The following is a 19,673-nucleotide window of genomic DNA, read 5'->3' as shown; positions in this document are numbered from 1 at the left end:
AATTTAGCTTAAATTAAATTCTAAATAAGAGCGTCCACACAAAGATTTAATGCAATATAATTAACCCACTTTAAAAGTTAATTCCAATTAAATTTCTAGAATGTTTCTGGGTAGACTATTACCACGCTCTATTCTGATGGCTTTTATGAAAGAATTTAAGCTCTTTCATAGTGGACAATTCATAGATTGCTTCCATTCACACAACTGTGAGTAGTCTGAACAGAGAGATTTTATCCTTTCCACCCTTTGGGTGACATCCAGGCAAAGTACAGTGATCAATAAAGAAAATAAAAAATTACTCTAAATAAAAATAGCATGTCTTGAAGAAATATCCATTCATATTGCCCGTAAATTAGCAAATGTTGTCAGTTGTACTGAAGATACAAAGTACAAGTCAAGCTTGGGAGTAAAAGACGATGTATAAATAAAGGGGCATGCCAAACCCTGCAAAATTTAAAACTCTGTAAAATCTATTTCCAGCTAAAATGTGAATATTCCTGCCTGGACCAATGTGCACTAAAAATCTCATTTTAAAAAATATCTATTTCATGCTCATTTCTGTCAATTGAAGTTAAGGAGAAAATTAAAAATCTTAGGAAGATAAAACAATGAAATCATGGTAGAAAATGAGGGGTATGAAATAAAGATGTTTTCTATATAACAAAATGAAAGAAAAGAAGTAAAAGGCAGGCTGGATCAAACTCATTCTTGATTGAACTCCCCTGAAATGAATGGTGATTTAGGAGGATCGAATGTGTCCAATCGCATTTAGGTCTTTCAGGTCAGTGTCTTAGTGATTCAGCTGAATCTTAGAGGATGTTCAGAAGAAAACTGGAATGCATCCATGGTACAGCAATATCCCCTCTGCATCCTACACTTACATGCTTCAAGGGGCCATAGGAAATCCTCACGATATCTGAGAGGAAAACAGTGAAACATGCAAAGAGGAGCATAATTTGCATTATGAGTGTCTTGATTTATTTGATCTCATGTGTAATCAAGTTTGCATTGCAGGGCTGCTTCTTTGGCCTCCACTGTATTTAACTAAAAATAAAATAAAAAACAAATAGATAAAAGCTGCTGGGCTTTGAAACCTCCCAGGTTTTTAAGCATTATTGCAATGGCTCCCTAAACTGTTGTTGAGACTTTTAAAGTCCTAGAGCAGTGGAAAGCGAAGAGATTTTTAAGAATGGAGGTAAAGATGCACAGCTATATAGTTGCAGTGATAAAAAAAAAAAAAAAAAAAAAAAAAGACTAAGAAGAAAAGACATGAGATCTGCTTTAGCCCAGTCTATTTACTGATTTTGTGTCATTATTATTGTAATGCTCAGTAAAGAACATAGTATGTTTTCCTCTGTTGGCAGCAAAGAAAATGAAGAAAAAAAAAAAGGTGTCGTTTTACTGTATGTGGACAGGGAATGGCATGAAAAGTGTTTGTACTTGTATTAAACTGAGGAGCACTAGTCCTCTGGGGTACGTCCAGGTGGAAAGGAATTTCAGGACAGAAAAGGCAGGAAGGAGGACAGGAGGGTATGGTGAGTGAATTCGTAACAACGTGTTTCCATCAGCCCAACCCTTCACAGCCATATGGGGACACACATCTGAGGCTGCAGAAGCATTTGCAGAGCAGATGTTGGTGGAGGATTTCTGACCCCAGTGGAGCTCCCTGCCCACAGTTCAGTCTCTGTTCAGGGATCGCGGTTTGCCCTTGTGTGTTTTAGCATTTTGTGCAGCTAAAACAGATTGTGTGCTTGTCTCCTAGTATCTACACTGAAACCCTCTCGGCATTGCTGCCTGAAGGGGATCAGTCACACACTCAGAGCAGTCAGAATTCCTCAAAAGAGAGGCAAAAGAGTCATTTCTGCATAAGGTCATCCTGGGGTGTAGACCTGTTTTATTACTGTATGCCATGCTCCATTCCATACAGAAAGTATTTGCATGCTCCAGTGTTGATACTACTGGAAGAGACTTCCCAGCATAATAAGCTGCTTGATGCACCTAGCTCCTCTTCATATGTTTGGAAATCTGCCATTTAATTTGTAATTTTAGAGTGGCTTGTTTACTAAAAAATGCATATATATTTGCAACGTGTTTTTCTTTCAATAAGCTCTTTAAAATGCTGTGGTGTACAGCATATATAACTGCTATATAAAGCGAAACAAAGGTGTCTTTTCTTAATGTAGCCACATATTTGTTAATTTAGTTATAAAAAGTGATCTGAATGCTCTCATCCAGGATATTTCTGGCATGAACCTAAGGGAGAGTTGTGAAAATTTAATTGTACTGTGATAATTTAATCACCTGATATCTGATGTTCTCATCGTGTTTTCAATGCAGTGACATATAGCATCACATCTCATTCAATTTTAAGGCAGATGCACAGCACCAACCAATGTGTATTAGATTATGTTGTGTCATAACCCATATACTGGGCTAATGCTACAGCCTTTGCACCACGCTGCTCCGCTGCTGAGACTGTTATTCATAGACCCACAGACTAGATAGAAAACTAAAGATGAGTTGCCAACAGCAACTAAACTGGAGTGATCCAGCCAGGGATCACTCGAACTTGGGAAAATATCTTTGCCCCCTGCATACCTCATCAGATAGATTTTTGGGAAAGGTGTTGAAGTTCTTTTTTTTGTAATCAAAATCCATCATTACAGGAAAATCCCTCAATAATCAGAGCGAGTGTAGTCACTTTATAGTAATGTAACAAAAAAAAGTATAGTATAGTAAAGTAACAAAAAGTGATCAAAGAAGCATATCAGGTGTAAGACCTAATTTAAAAAAAAAAAAAAAAAAAAAAAAAAAAAAAGAAAGAACCACTGGTTCCGCTATAATGCCCACATAAGGAAGACATCTCTGTGTATTCATGTTCAGCAAAGTTACCTTTCAATAGCATAACTGCTGCATCCTTCAAGTGGTCCCTAAGGAAAACTGCACTGTACATCTCTGTAGAGCCATATTAGCTTTGTCATTCCTTGCTTCATCTTCTGCATTGGAAGAGGGCAATGCTTTTTGCTCAAAGGAAAATGTGTAGTACATCAGGACTACATCACGTAAGCTATAGAGAGGAGAACATGCGTATCAGCAGTCCATTTGAGTGAAGACTTCCTGAGTTCTGTGGAAATAGAAAAAAAAAAAAAAGCTATCTATATGTGTGTGAATGTGTGTCTCCATTACCATAAAGAAAATATACATTACTGTATAAGCACAGTTTTATAATTGTATGGTGTCTGGGAAATGGATTGAACTGTAAGGATATTTTAAACAAATTTTAAATGTATGCAGCAGAGGGCACTAGTGTTATTGAATTGACCATAGAGTTGATATTTTGGTACTAGACAGATGAAAAAAAAATTGCTTAGAAGACAAAGAGTTGTCAAGATAGACTAAAGAAGCTGGTTGATGGTATGTGTTCCATGTGTGGATTTATAAAGCTAAACCTTCATGTGTCTCTAGCATAATAGACAGATATTGAATAGCAAATTACTCTGGTACAGAGTTCCAGATGGGTCTTTATGTAAAGCCCATTAAAATATTTCCATAATGTTCTTCAAGGCTTTAAATGAATTTTCTACTGTGTTTTTGCACTGGCTATTTTTTTTTTCCCAGGGTATTTCCAGACTATTTATATTTGAAATGACTCTGATGTGAAATGACTGCACAAAGACTTCCTGAATACTTAAGCTCTGAGCTGTGGAAAGCTACCAGTATAAAAGAAAAGAACCTTTTTTAATACATTCCTACAGCACAAGAATTCTCACTGCAGTATATTAGCCTATTAGCCTCATGCAAAGCTTGCAAGTTGACAGTGAGGACTTGCAAGGAGCTGCCTGGCATAGCTTCTGCTGTCCGTGACAGCTTTTCTTATCATCAGATTCCCCGTACTTCAGTACAGTATTCATGTAAAATTTTTTATCTTTTATTTGTTTATTTTAATCTTGGAGCATATGTGCAGTGATGGAAAGGAAAGATTTTCTGGATAAAGGAGTGAATTAGGGAATGGTGGGAGATGGTGGGAGCTAGAAGTTGGAACAGGAAGGAAGTGCCTTGCAGTTCTTGAAAGCTGCGGTTGAAATGATTGGCTTTATGGAGACTGGCAAGGCAACTGAAGGGAGTTTATGCATATGCTGGCTGATGTTAAGGGTACTTGCTCTCCCATGACCTTTGTTATGTTTGCTACACTTTCTTGTTCTACCATCATTTTGTTCTACCATCATCTTGTTCTCCCATCATTTTTCAGCTCCTTCAGGTTATCCAGGTTACAGGAATGGAAAGTAGCAAAATGAAAGTTAGAGAAACCATATGGTATGTTGCAAAGCTGGCCTGTAATGATGCATGGGTATGAGACTTATAGAACATAAAAGATTGCTCTAGCTTCCTGGGAGCCACGTGCTCCCTGTGCTCCCCATGCCCCACCAGCCATACAAGGATAACTGGCAGCTCTGAAGCTTGAGAGAGCAGAGTTCTCATCTTAGTTACAGTGAAGACAATAACATTACACTAGTGTGATGGTAGAATAATTAGTTTGGTGTGTTTCTGCATCTGTTTTATTACTTGATAATGCATTTATTCCATCTAAGTCATTAAGGAATAAGTTTTAAAAGACTTTTAAAAAATGAGGCAGGAAAAAAAGAGAGAAATCTACCTAGTAAAACAAAACTAGAAACAACAACAAAAAAATGCTAATAGAGTCACATTAACTATCATATAAGGTGGTTAATAACTATTCAACAGCAAAATTCATGGATCATAGAACTTAACTAAGTCTGAAATCAATATTGATCAATTCATGAATAATTTATCAATATAATAATAATAAATTGAATAATTCAGTTTAATTCAAATGGGAAACAGGTCCTTTTCAAACCTTTTTTTTTTTTTTTTTTTTCAGTTGGTCATACTATAGTGGATTGTTTGTGTAAGAGAACTCGTCTTTTAGTGAGTTTTAGGAATTAGTTTCGGAGTGTTTCTATATATTGTGTTGAGCACCTCTGAAGAGATGCTTGTAAACCTGCAGTAAAAGGGAAGGTGTGTACAACAGCTACCCCTTATCAGTCTAGTACAGTATCCTAAACCAATGAAGTAGGAGTGTGGATATTCATGATTTCAGGAGTATATGGTTCAGGAGTATGGATATTGGCAGACTGAGAAGCAGGAGCATCTAATGCTACAGCTACGAGGTTATCCAGGATCATATGGCAAAAGTTAAGCCACAGGCAGAGAAGTTGAGTGACTTGCTCAAGGTTGCAAAACACATTAGTTTCATGAATCTTTCATACCAAGACTGATGTTTTATAAATAGCACTTAACAGAGCAGATCAAACAAACAGCCCAGATCTTCCAATTCCCATTCACTGGTATTTAAGCCATTATATTGTCTTTCTCTGCAGTGAATTATTAAAAGTGAGATGAGAACACTTGCTAGCTCTGAACCATTATAACAAGTTTTAAAAAAATGCAAAAGTGAATTCTCAAAAAAATACATTGTCTGAATATATAATTAGAAAAAGTCTTTCATTAAATGAATTGCTATGAAGATGAAAGTTATGGGTTTTTTTTGTTTTTTTTTTTTTTTTGTTTTGTTTTTTTTTAATAATTATTATATATATATTTAACAATAGCTTCTTCACACACAATGAAACAATTTAAAGCCTGGAGTAGAAAGTTTTTGCATTTTAGTATTTTGTTTGTTATACATTTGGGTGCTCTAGGTTATAAATATGCTCTACGCACGATGTAATTTATAAGACTTCACTTTTGGCTGATTTATAGGAAATTTCATTAATCTCTATGGTGGAGGGACCTTGTAGTGAGCAGAAGATTGAAAATGAACTGAGGGCTGAAGGCTTTAAGAATTACCCCAAACGAACCAGTACTGAAAGATTTAGAATGATAATTTGTAGAGTAAAGCCTTTTTCCCCCTTTTAGTAACATCTGTAAGATTTTTTTAGAGGTACTAATGAAATTGTCCACTCTGCAGCTACAGAGATATTTGTCAGCATTTAAATGGCTATTCTTATTTCTGTGTTCAGCACACATGTACTAATGCTTGCTTCTCTGCTGCTGCTGGTGCTAAGCAAAAGAATTGAGGAAATATGAAATGGGATGATACTGTTTAACAGTAGGGAAGAACTGATGCTCAACATGTTTCTTTTGTATTTTATTTTTAAAATCTGAAATAGGCAAGATCTTGCCCTAACATTTCCATGATCTACTACATTCAGTATCAAAGGCTTTACTTTTAGTCAGATTCTGATGCAGGAATCACATTTGTATAGATAAAGAGTTTCACCAATAATGAAAAATAAAAATAATAATAATAAAAAGTCATAAGTCTCCATTTAGTCTTCATATTATTTCTTGTCTTGATTTACTGTAATGTTAACAAAGTTCAATCCTTGAATATTGTGATGATTCTTATCTTACTCAATTTTGTTTTTTGAGGTTCTTGACACTTCTTTCAACTCTTCTCTTGAGTTAGAACATTTCTCTTATGTACCCAGTGTGGTTGAACTTGTTATCTGCCATCAAGCTACATGCATTATACTTTGGAATGAGCAGGAAAAGCTAGTGTCTGGATATTTCTTATCTTATTGCCAATTACACCTGGCATGGCTTTACAGGAAACAAAATATTAGAATTTGTATAGCTATTTATACTACAGTTTGATGAAATTGGTAGAGCTGACTGAAAGGACTTGAGAAGGCTCTCTGTTTAGAGAGCACATTTAAATATTTGAGATTAATTTAATAATCTCCTTTTCCCTTCTTTCTTTCAGACTATTCAAATTCCAGAAGGACCAACACCAAATAAATTATGAATGTTGAACAAGATGACCTTACATCCACAGCAGATAATGATAGGTCCTAGGTTTAACAGGGCCCTATTTGACCCCCTGCTTGTGGTGCTGTTGGCTCTTCAGCTTCTTGTGGTAGCTGGTCTAGTGAGGGCTCAAACTTGCCCTTCTGTCTGCTCCTGCAGCAACCAGTTCAGTAAAGTGATTTGTGTACGGAAAAATCTGAGAGACGTGCCAGACGGCATCTCCACCAACACCCGGTTACTCAACCTCCATGAAAATCAGATCCAAATCATTAAAGTGAATAGCTTCAAGCATCTGAGGCACCTAGAAATCCTGCAGCTCAGCAGGAATCACATCAGAACAATTGAAATAGGGGCCTTCAATGGTCTGGCCAATCTCAATACTTTGGAACTCTTTGACAATCGTCTGACCACTATCCCAAATGGGGCTTTTGTATACCTGTCAAAACTGAAGGAACTTTGGTTGAGAAACAACCCCATTGAGAGCATTCCTTCTTATGCTTTTAACAGAATTCCTTCTCTCCGGAGGTTGGATTTGGGAGAATTGAAAAGGCTTTCATATATCTCAGAAGGTGCCTTTGAAGGTCTGTCCAACTTGAGGTATTTGAACCTTGCCATGTGCAATCTTCGAGAGATTCCTAACCTCACCCCACTTGTAAAACTGGATGAGTTAGATCTTTCTGGGAATCATCTGACTGCCATCCGGCCAGGTTCCTTCCAAGGGTTAATGCATCTTCAGAAACTGTGGATGATACAGTCCCAGATTCAAGTGATAGAAAGGAATGCTTTCGATAACCTTCAATCACTTGTGGAGATCAATCTGGCACACAATAATTTAACACTACTGCCTCATGACCTGTTCACACCGCTCCGTCTCGAAAGGATCCACCTGCATCACAATCCTTGGAACTGCAACTGTGATATCCTTTGGCTCAGCTGGTGGATTAAAGACAAAGCACCCTCCAATACTGCGTGCTGTGCCCGTTGCCACACACCTCCTAGTTTGAAAGGAAGGTACATTGGTGAGCTGGACCTGAACTACTTCACGTGTTACGCTCCAGTCATAGTGGAGCCACCAGCAGACCTCAACGTCACTGAAGGCATGGCTGCAGAGATGAAATGCCGGGCATCAACCTCCCTGACCTCTGTATCTTGGATTACTCCAAATGGATCTGTTATGACACATGGGGCATACAGAGTTCGGATTGCTGTGCTCAGTGATGGCACGTTGAATTTTACAAAGGTAACTGTGCAAGACACGGGTTTGTATACATGCATGGTGAGTAACTCTGTTGGGAATACCACAGCTTCTGCCACACTGAATGTGACTGCCCTGGATAACCCTGGTTACACATACTTTTCAACTGTCACAGTAGAGACTGTGGAACCTTCTCAGGATGAGGCACAGACCACAGAGCAGGTTGGGCCCACACCAGTTACCAACTGGGAGACCACTAACATGACAACCTCACTCACTCCACAGAGCACAAGATCAACAGAAAAAACGTTCACCATTCCTGTGACGGACGCAAATAACGGGATCCCAGGAATAGATGAGGTTATGAAGACTACCAAAATCATAATTGGTTGTTTTGTGGCTATCACTCTCATGGCTGCTGTGATGCTGGTAATTTTCTACAAAATGAGGAAACAGCATCACCGGCAGAACCATCATGCTCCAACACGGACTGTAGAGATCATTAATGTGGATGATGAGCTTACAGGTGACACACCCATAGAGAGTCACTTGCCCATGCCAGCAATAGAGCATGAGCACCTAAATCACTATAACTCTTATAAGTCTCCTTTCAACCACACAACAACAGTTAACACAATAAATTCAATACACAGTTCAGTGCATGAACCGTTATTGATCCGAATGAACTCAAAAGACAATGTACAAGAGACTCAGATCTAAAACATTTAAGACATTATGGGGTGGGGGTGGGGACAAAAAAAAAAGACGGTTTATAAAGCAAATGACACAAATGACTGGGCTAAATCTACTGTTTCAAAAAAGTGTCTTTACAAAGAAAAAAGAAATTTATTTATTAAAAATTCTATTGTGATCTAAAGCAGACAAAATTATGTGTATTCCTCAGAACCTGTTTTTTGCTGCACTTATTTACCCTCCTCTTTCCCTTTTTCCTTCCCACCCAACCCTGATTCCCATTTGCCATATTTTTCATAGGAGATCTTGATTCCCTAAAAGAACTGGTCTAGGAAATTTTGTAAGAATTCTGTTACACTTTGGGAATTTTTATGGTGAATTCTAGTGGTGAGATTTGGTCTATTTTGTCACTTCTTTTTCTTTTCATTTTCTTTTGTTTTCTCATGCCCTTTTTGAAATTATTCAACAGGGAATGGAATATTAGCAGCAGCTTTACAAGTGAGCAAAACAAACAAGCAAACTTTTTTTTTTTCCTCCGTGTAATGATTTGATAATTTGCTCTGTATTTACCAAAAGGACCATTCTGTGAAAAAAAGGAAGAAAAAGTAAAAATAATAATAATAATAAAAAAAAATAATTTACTTGTGAAAACCTATAAAACCCATTATCTTTTAAGCAATTCTAGAACCAGAATTTGTAGTTCAAACACTAAACTAAGATTATAAATAAAAGATTGTTTTTTTTTCTGTACTTGGATATAGCTCATTTGTAGTGTGGCTTTAAACATCAAAAGCTTTTTAAATTTCTTACAATATTCTGCTGTGATGGTCCAAAACACAATCACTTTAAAGAGAATAATTAAAGCACTTTGGATCATTACTGAAGAATAGCACAATTTTCGTTTTAGTCTGTGTAAGCAGTCCACTAGCAAACAAGGTTGCCTGGTGTTTAATGCAAAATAATGCTGATATCTTCTAACAGTGTTAAGAGTTATCTCTTTTATATCACCAGATGTATCCTACAGTACCAGGGAAAGTTCCACAAAAAGTTTTGGGTATCACTGGATTTATTAGACAAAGATGAAAAGTATGTTCTGTTTTTTATTATCTATAGCTATCAATAAGAAAAATCATTTTTTTTTTTCCTATCAAAGCTAGAAGTTTCCAGTTCAGCTATTCTGGTATTCCTAGACAAATATGAAATATCTTTAGATATCTATAAGACCTGTGTTTAGATCTGTATCTCTGTGTGCAAAATTACATCAAAATGCTGTTGAAGGTGTAACTTGGAGGACAAGGATTTTGATTTAAAAAAAAAAAAATAGGGGGAGGAAAAAAGACAGGACAGGCTTAGCCAGATCAGTTTAGTGTGATTTGCATGACAACTAGACTGCCTATAAAGTAACCAGTTTAGTTTAAATAAAACTCAGACTCATTTACTGATAGGACCCGTACACCCATTTCTTTCATTTCTTTTCTATTTTCATATGTTCTGTGGATTTAGCTTATTGGTATAGGAATGGTGTATATCTTGTATGCTGAAAGGTAAAAGGAAGACTTTGCTTAAGAAAAAAACAGACTCAGGACACTGTATTCTTCCAAGTGTAGGATTAAACTATTGAATTAAACTACGCATTGGCAAATGAGTGGAAGCATTTTAAGACAATGTAGATTAGGAAAAGCAATCATACTGAATATTAGTTCTGAATGTCTTTTCACTGATTTCTTTCCTTAACTATACACACCGTGAGTTTCAGTGGACCTGTTCCAGGTAAATAATGCACTTAGTTCTTATCAAAATTTCTGTGGACCTTCCTGATATGAACAGCATGCAGGACAAAGATCCTCCTGAACAGTATACTTCTATTTTGTAAAACTAAGAAGGAATGTCTAGATAGGTTGATGGGGTAAACATCTTGTTGGATACACAGTTCTCAAGGTTGCAAATGAATGTAGCAGGAAGAAGGTCTGATTTAAAAAGGACAATGTTAAGATATGTGACAATGAATCACGCAGTGCAAGGAGTCTGATAAGTATAATGCCGAATGAACCCAAAAGTTCTATAATAATCTCAAAGAAACATTTGGCAAGACATTATGCTTTGATGTACTTCATGAGAAATAATATCTACTCTAAGGGAATTTTAATAGAGGACAAAGATGGACCTGAATGTAAAACACTGAAGTAGTGATTCCTTGCTTTGCCTATTTCTTCAAAGTGCATTACAGAATTTTGTTGGTGATTTCTTCTAAGTGTTGTGATGAAGTCTGTACAGAAATGCTGCAAGTACACGGGTATTTGTATTTTTGCCCATCTGGCTCGTAACATTATTAACATGGCCAATACTTATCTGACAATTGAAAAAGTTGCTTCTGGGAAACCTACATCTGGACCATCTGTAATCAACAGGTTTATTTTAAAAAGATAGCTACTCCCTAGCTGCTAGCTGCTAAAGCACTTTAGGTCGCCATGGTTTTATAAACATGCAGTTTTTACTAACTGCTAAAGGTTAAGTGTTGGAGGCCTTTAAGAAAATATAATAATAATAATAAAAGATATAGCTGTTGCAAAGCAGGACACAGTGTCAGTAACAATCTTTATTCCTCTTTGAAGTGATACAAAATAATATCAGTAACTATTTTTTAACAATATATATTTTTTTATTGAGTATTAATCAGGTTATATTGACTAATTGAATAATACTTAAAAAAAAATAAACAAACAAAAAACACAGATATTCCTGATCATTCATAATAGGGATAAAGAAAAAGCATTTTAGTGTGTTTGGTTAGAAGACATATGTGCTAAGTGGAAACTGTACTAGTTGTGACATTCCCTGCATCTTCCCTATCCTTCTTGGAATTACAGAGATTATTTTTGCAGATTAATTTAATACCAGTTAGAGATTATCACAGCTTCTGAACTGAACTGAATTCTGAACTGAGCTCTGCAATAATGTGAGGGGAGTGCTGTGCACTTTCTTGTTTTGGTGTTTAGGTCACAAGCTAACACAGCCTGCAACTCCTGCAAAGACTACAGTGTTAAGAATGAAGCCTGAGTCTCCTATAGGGGAGAGCATAACTGATAGAAAGCTCTAATGAAATTTCTTTTACAGGTGTAGTGGTTGTGTATGATGTAAAAGAATTGTGGGGAAAAAAATGTGACCTTGATTATGAGCTATCACTTTCTAGTGGGCTCATGAGAAAGTATGAATTGTTCTTCAGATTATTTGATGGAGTTTGAAGATGGTTCCCTGTTGTCCTATATGAACACAAAGAACAGAGCATTTTCTTTCTGGAAGTGTCATCAAGTCTTATAAATTTTGCCATGTACAGAAATAACTTTTGAAAAGCAAAGCAAGTGAGTTCCATCCAATTCATTATACAAGACAGACGTTTTATTTTACTTTGAAAAGGGCTAAATACATGAAAAGTGTTACAGTAATTGTTTTTTTTGCTCATCTTAATGAATTAATTATATTTAGTGTTTTTGAGATTCCCCTTCCCCATATTATAGCTTAATCACAGCATTAGAGAAAAGATAACTAAATTGATATTGTATTTAGATGTACTAGCTTCATAGTCTTGTGAAAATATTTCATAACAGCTTTTATATGTTAGATATGACCATTTCTGTAGTCTTTTCAATGATGAGAATGGAAAATCTTTTCAACCCCTTCTCCCTATATTCCAATTTTTACATGAGCTAAGTACAGCATGTTTTGAACTTTTCTTTTTTCTTTTTTTTTTTTTTTTTCCTAAGTCTTCGCGATGAAGGTCTAGGAAATGTTAGGAGCTACCTTTCAATTTCATACTAAAAGAGGTAAATGAATTAATATATCCTTATCTTCAAGTTATAATAAGAGGGGTTGAACTTCAGTATCTGGGTTTCTGTTTTTCTTACTAGAACTATTTAATGCATCTTTTTCTCATTTGTGCAGATGTTGCCATCTTCAGTCTTCAGTTCAAACGTATATCCGAAATTCAGTCTACAGTTAGTCTGAACATAATGGTGGATGCTTTAGTGTGGAGGTGGTATTATTAGTATTATATTAGTACCAGAGTAGAATGATATCTACAGTTATCGCTACTAAAATACAGCAGTGCTAGCAGAAGATGGGTTTGGGGAGATTCTGGGAAACCTGTCTGGTAAATCTGCAATGTTTGTTGGCCCTGCAGCCTCACTCTGTGGTGATGTCCCATGGAAATGCTGTGGTTTTTTACTTTGCAGCTGGAAGAATATGGCAGAGCTCTAAGTTAGGAGCAAGTTCATTGGCTGCTCCCCAGTTAAGAGCATAGATGCAAAACTGATCAGGGTATAATAACTCAGTTTCAGACATGCAGTGCATGACCAAAAATGAAGGAATTATTTGTCTTGTTTATTGGATTTAATCGCTGATAGGTTTTAAGGCTTAGTGTCCACTAAACTGAAACCTTGAAGAATAAAAAAAAAATCACAGGTCTACAGTGTAAGTTTTACACAAAGGACAAAGTCATTATGCTTCAACAAAATGCTAACTCTGGTTTAAAGGAGTCTGGGAAAGTATTTGCACTATTAAGAACTCTTAAGAACAAATGAGATCTGTACTTAAGTAGTTACATGCCATTTACTTCCATAAGAATAATTTGAGATTTCCCTAGGTGAGATTTATTAAACAAAATACTGTTTTCAATTTGCCTTGTTTTAAGTCCTTTCACACATTTATAAACTTATACTCAGAGTGTAATTTGAGTAATCTCAAAAGGACTGAATCAGTGAAGCCTGGCTGACTTTTAAAAGTGAAAAACCTTTCCTATGCTGTAATTCTAGTGAATTACTCAATTTTGAAATGACAAGGAGGTACTGAAATGATGACATCATCAGATGATTATTTTATGACTATCCTTTGTACAGTAAGTAAAAGGAAAATAAGGTCTGTCGTTTTGAGAACTTTGAAAATCCAATCTTATGCAAAAGTAGAAAACTAGTTTTTTAAAAAACAGAAGATATCAGAACACTTTTGTTTTGAACTTGAAAGTATCAGTAAGATGGATTGATTACAGCAAGAAGTGTAAGTCAGACATCCTAGATAAACTTTACATCTTTTTAATACTATATGCAAACTTAAAAATTTGAACAACTTTCTGTATCATTCATCTTGTTCAAGTATTCTGGCTGCCCTATCCACAGATTTCTGTTTTCATTTTAAATGTTGAAGTACATGAATGATGTAATCTGGGCTTTCAGCTCTGGAACAATTTCTCAGACAGGCCTTGCAAGGCAATTCTCTTTTAATATCTAAGCTCCATTCACTGCAGGTTCATGTTTAATATTCTCTGGGGCTTTCCTTAGTTTGGAAATGGCTTGTACAGTGAACGATTCCTCAATTTCTTTGATTCTGTTGTGCAATAGTAATATATGCTGCACATATGAGTTTTAAGAATATGGTTTTGTATGGGTTGTACTTTCATCATATTTAAAACATAAATTGCAGTTGTATTTTATTTTGGTAGGAAATTTTGAATTCTGTTAACTTGAAAAGTACTTCTGTGCCTTTCACAGTAACTCAGTTAAACTCATCTAAATTACCAAAAAAAAAAAAAAAAAAAAAAAAAGAAAGCTGTGATGCTATACATGTACAGGTATGTATGTGTGTAGAATTAAAATGTGAGTTTGTGATTTTACAGGTGAGATAAATGGAGTAAAAGAACAAATGCACAAATAGGGAAAGACAGAATAAGTTTGCTGGGAGATGATCTAGTAAAATTGAACTGGAGTTATTGGACCGCTGAATTAATCCAACCCCTATGACTAACTTAATTCTGTAATGTGTAATTCAATTTGATTTAATCTGCTCATTTACTTCCTCAAAAGGATGGATAGTTGACAGAGCTTAGTCAGTGCAATCTGAGTTTTGTTTTTGACAATACCCGCTGTCTTTCCTTTCCCTGCCCTTCTTGGCTTGCCATTTCTGTCTCACTGTTCAACTGTCATTTTTTGAAGCTGTCTTCCTAAGGCACTCATCTCTCCATCCTGTCTTCAGATTGAATTCCAGTGGTCAATGGGACAGACAAAAGGTCAGTGTTGTAACACTAAGTAGAGCTTCTGAATGCCTGGGTACTGGGTGTTTAAGTCCATTAACTTCCAAACAACTACTTCCTATTTTATACTACAGAGTAGTAACATAAATCATGTATTTTTTTATTTTAATCTTGTATGTATGATTATGTTTGATCACCTGCTGCCTAGATGATAAATAGGAATGCTCACTGATCATTCCTAGAAAGCAAATGCCTAAACAGACAGCATTTCCCCCTGTTTTTTCTTCCTTTGTTTGTTTGTTTGTTTGTTAAGAACAATTTATCTATTTGACTCTGCAAAGTCATCAAGGTCTTATCAGACTGAATAAAGCAGAGACACCAATAAGTGCCATGGCTTTTACTCAGATGTAATGACAGAGATTATCTGTACTGCTTATTTTCTTTTTTATAAATTCTATTGCTTACGTCAGTAGTGCTTTCATCAGGATGGATTTGAGCAATTATTGTTGGAAATACTGTCACCTCTTCTTTCTGCCTGAAAGCGTTGGCTCTGGGTGTTTCTCTTTTCATCTCCCTGCTAATTTTTGACACTTCTATGGGGAAGCAATCAATTCACTGAAAAGGAAGCCTTGGCCCACCTAACACAATAGTGAAATAATAAAGGGCTGCTGAGCCAGGCAAGGATGAATAAAGTAAAATGCAGTGGTACAGAGGGGAGAGAAGAGTCCTGAAAAATAAGTAAACACTACAGAAAAAGGGGAGAGGGGTGGAAGGGAAGGGAAGGGAAGGGAAGGGAAGGGAAGGGAAGGGAAGGGAAGGGAAGGGAAGGGAAGGGAAGGGAAGGGAAGGGAAGGGAAGGGAAGGGAAGGGAAGGGAAGGGAAGGGAAGGGAAGGGAAGGGAAGGGAAGGGAAGGGACAGAGACGAAAGAAGATGAAAAGGAGTGAGAAGCTCTTTCCTTCATTTTTTTCTTCATTTCAGTTATACCATTCTTGGCATAACGGGATAACAGTTAAATACACTGGTGAATGCATTCTAAATAAATCATTTTGAAAACTGTCTGAGGAATTATTTTAAAAGTAATAAAACAGAAGTCCTTATCCTTGTGTGGGTCAAACCAGTCTCAGAGGACTATTTAGGATGTTAGATATTGTAGTAAAACACTACAAGGTTACTGTAGCTAGAGATAGAATTAAATTGAAAGCCTGAAAATAACTGTTCTTATTTATCAGTAGAAATAGTTTCCCAACCAAGAGAAAAAGTAGAAATTTGTATGCTGGGATCACACAATTGGAAATTTCTGCATGTAAATATCATTTTAACATTAGCTTCTGCTGATTTTAAAATTGGTCCCTTAAAATGAATCTGGAAGAAAATGCATAGAAAAGGCAAGGATGGTATTAGTGAAATGTTTACTTTAGTACAACTTTCTATTTCTGTCTTCTTTGATTATTTAAGTAATAGATTATTTTTATTTAGAAACTTAGAGGCTTACTTTTACTTCATCCACTCAACTGGGGATATAATTTTTATTTTATTTTATTTTTTGGCTGGGTAATATCACCGGTATTAGAATTTTGGAAAAAAAGAAACCCCTGGTCATTTGGTAGTTTACTTTTGCTTTTCATTTTAAGTCGCCTCTTCTTGCTTTTACAAACAAATAGAAATAAAGCAAATAAAATGGGATGATAAAAATCCTGACTCTACAATGAAGTTTGTGAATATGCAACTTTTATATGTACTTGCCATTTTCTTAATTTCATTCTACTTTTCAGTCACAAAGGGTAGGAAGACCAATTAGGTCCTTCTTATTTTTTTTTTTTTCTTCATGATTCCTTAGTTTTTGGATATATTTTCCAGCACTGTCAAAATTAATTTTCTATGGATTTCATTATGTTATAGATTTGAAGCGTTTTTCCTCATCTCTTTTTACAATCTTAGTCTTTTCCTGTATCTTGAGTTTTCAGTCAACATATTTTCTCAAAAGCTCTATCTCTTTTCATTACGTATTTTTTCTGTGACACACTGTAGTAGAACGTAAATATGAGTCGCCTTTCTATATGTCCTCCCTAACTTCATGGCAGTGCTGATGTTCATTATGTATATTATTTGTGTTTATTATGATATTTATTATGTTTAGTAAGTCAGTACCCTTGCAGCATTATTTGGTTGTATCATTTCTTTCATCTAACTGAGTACCTGAAAATTTTGGGTATGTTTATTCCACAAAAAGTGTTGCCTTTAAATTGAAGTGTCCAGAATGTGTTTCAAGGCACATTTGCAGCAAAACCCCATAAACTCAAACTTTCCAGGCTTATTGGGGTTTGACTGCAGAAAACCAGCAGAACAGCCTGAATGGTGTGAAATAATTCATCTCGTGTACATCTTAAAATGGGAAGATGCTGTCTTGGAATAGAAGAGGTCTTTGTATCCTCTAAAGATTGTCTTACAACCTCAGTAACAAGGAAGCTTGGGCTTTTAGTAAGTTGTTTTCATATTTAAAATTTCTGAACTCTATTGATTTAGATTTCTGAAATCATATTTTGTGCACAGTTGATGGAGATGCTGCAAGACTGATATTCAATCAGCATCACTGACAGATCAGATCAGCTTGTTTTTACATGGATTTTCTTCCTGGTGACCACAGTTAACTATGTGTCTTTTTTTTAAAACGACTGTGAAGTACTGATGGCATGGTTATGCAGGTCCGTTACTAGAAACAATGCCAACATTTTACAGTTGTGCAGATTCATGGCATCTAATCTAGTGGTAGTGGTCTGTTGGTTTAGTTTAATTTTAAAGTTGAAACCTGACATGCTTCTTTAATGGTTCAGTAGAGGGTGTTATTTTGTTCTTTTAAATGTTATTTATACCCTAAGAGAATTGCTGGGCTGAGAATCGCATTCTTCCCATTGCTTTACTGTGACAGCATTGCAGCTTTGACTTTAAGGATGCAGCCACAGTGGATGAGAAGCATTCAGTTTCTGTATCTGCTCCCATGCAACCAGTCTTCTGTGACAAATACAAGTTCTCAGAAAGAATATTTACTCTGAGATACAAACTCTATTAGACACTTTGCAAATAGACCACAGTATACAAATCATGGGGTAATAAATATAATATCTCTTCCTCCTGAATTTGGCCTTGGGATAGCATTGTATATCTTATTTCAAGAGCTCTACAAGCAGTGTAGCTGCAAAGTGGCTGATAGCTAAGATCCTCTCTTTGGAGGGTAAGTTATGCAAAAGTAAATGAGCTGTCACTATATATCTATTGTTTAGATACTAGCTGCTCTCTGACAGTCCTTTATGGTAACTTCCAATAGTTATGTTTCTTTGCAATCCTAACTGATAAGATTAATTCTCTTTATTCCATTTCTTTTCTCAGGCATCTTCCAAGGAATGGCACAAGTAACGGCAAGAAGAAAGAAGTTGGTGATTTTGCTCCCAGGACATATGTGAATCCAAATATTTGTGTAAAGAGCCCATGGGGGAAATATATATACATATTGTCCTTTATATATATGTATATATATATATATATATATATATAATTTATACATACTTTATATGTATATATATATAAAAGAAGAAATAGATCTTTCAAGACACAAAAGATTCAAAACATATATAAATCCCATACTTTCCTCTGTTGTATATAAATATACATATATAGATATAAATATAAACTTGGGTATATACATACATGGTTTGTGGCTCTAATGCTATTCAGGAGTTCCCTTTAGTGGAGATGCAGTGCATTTTCCATTGGGTGCATTGTGATACTGGACCTGGGGCTATCTGCCTGATGACATGCTTGGCAGAGAAGGAAACTAAGACACAAAAAGCTTTCACCAAGGCAAAAATTCTGGTGGGGTTGGACACCTGCTATCCCTGAGGCAAGAGTCAACCCTCTGGAAACATTGCAGTGAATCTGGAGGATCTGCTTTCTAGTTGGCTCCACCTTCTTGTGAAATGGCTTAAATGAAGACATAGGGCACTGAACAATTTGACTGTCAAGTTGGGTTACCACAGCTACTTTAGCTATTAAATTAAGATGGAAGTCAAAGAACCTAAAGAGAGGAGGATGGATTTCCTTATGTATAGCCTAGGGAAAAAAGGTAAGACCCTTCACGCACTTAGAAGTACTCTAGTTTAGGCATCTGAAAGTGGAAGAAGGTGAATGTCTGTGTAGTTTGGCAATGGTACATGTGATTGCCATATTAAAAAAAAAAAAAAAAAAAAAAAAAAAAGTCTGTTTATGACCTTTTGAAACAGCTTCCCCATTTGCAAGGTGTGTTGGGAAACAAAAGTACAAAAAGCAGTTGAAATGCTGGTCATTACTTTTCTTGCTGGTTTTTGCTGAGGTAGGATTTTTTCCTTGTGTTTCTTAAGCATTCAGTGATTCTCTTTGAGGATGGTAATGGAAATTATCTTCACTGATGATCTTCAAATAAAAGAAATACATGATTTGGTGGTACTACTTCAAGGTTATATTGTGTATGTTGCACACCTGTGATATCACTGACAACAACTGTGGACAGTAACAGCACATTCAGATTGTGTGAGATGTAAACAAATTCTGCAATACACTCCTCAGTTCTTATGTAGCTTTCCCAGACATTTGCTTTGGAAGAAAGGGTAAAACAGACCGCATTTTCTATTCTATAGGAAGAAAGTGAAGGGTTACATGCACAGCTGTATGAAGCAATCGTAAGTGATGAGCAGCACTCAGAGTGGGGGTGAGATGCATTTCACCTGGGGAAGCTGTAGAAAATAGCTTCCCTTCTTCCTCCAAGAGGAAGACTTCTCCTGAGTAAGTAACTTTTGCAGATTGTTGTGTTTTTTTATTCTTAACATCACATTCAGCCTTATCTTTTTTAATCTTATCTTTAGTGTGGACTATAAAGTGTTCTGTCTTCAGGAAGATTGATTCAA

The 19,673-nt window shown here is 35.9% G+C and overlaps 1 protein-coding gene across 15 annotated transcripts in view; it reads left to right on the top strand.

The window, feature by feature from the left end:
- Nucleotides 1-9,469, top strand: part of LRRC4C (leucine rich repeat containing 4C) — a 513,499-nt gene extending 504,030 nt beyond the window's left edge. For all 15 annotated transcript variants that reach the window (XM_072039043.1, XM_072039047.1, XM_072039041.1 and 12 more), the window contains one exon: nucleotides 6,788-9,469. In XM_072039043.1, coding sequence (XP_071895144.1) covers nucleotides 6,830-8,746 — 1,917 coding nt within the window. In that variant the 5' untranslated portion in view covers nucleotides 6,788-6,829 and the 3' untranslated portion in view covers nucleotides 8,747-9,469. The remainder of the gene's footprint in view (nucleotides 1-6,787) is intronic.
- Nucleotides 9,470-19,673: the final 10,204 nt, after the last annotated feature.

This window comes from Anas platyrhynchos, chromosome 5, assembly GCF_047663525.1.
Source record: "Anas platyrhynchos isolate ZD024472 breed Pekin duck chromosome 5, IASCAAS_PekinDuck_T2T, whole genome shotgun sequence".
NCBI lineage: Eukaryota > Metazoa > Chordata > Aves > Anseriformes > Anatidae > Anas > Anas platyrhynchos.
Note: the sequence above shows the minus strand (reverse complement) of the source record. Positions and strands in the feature narration are given on the sequence as shown.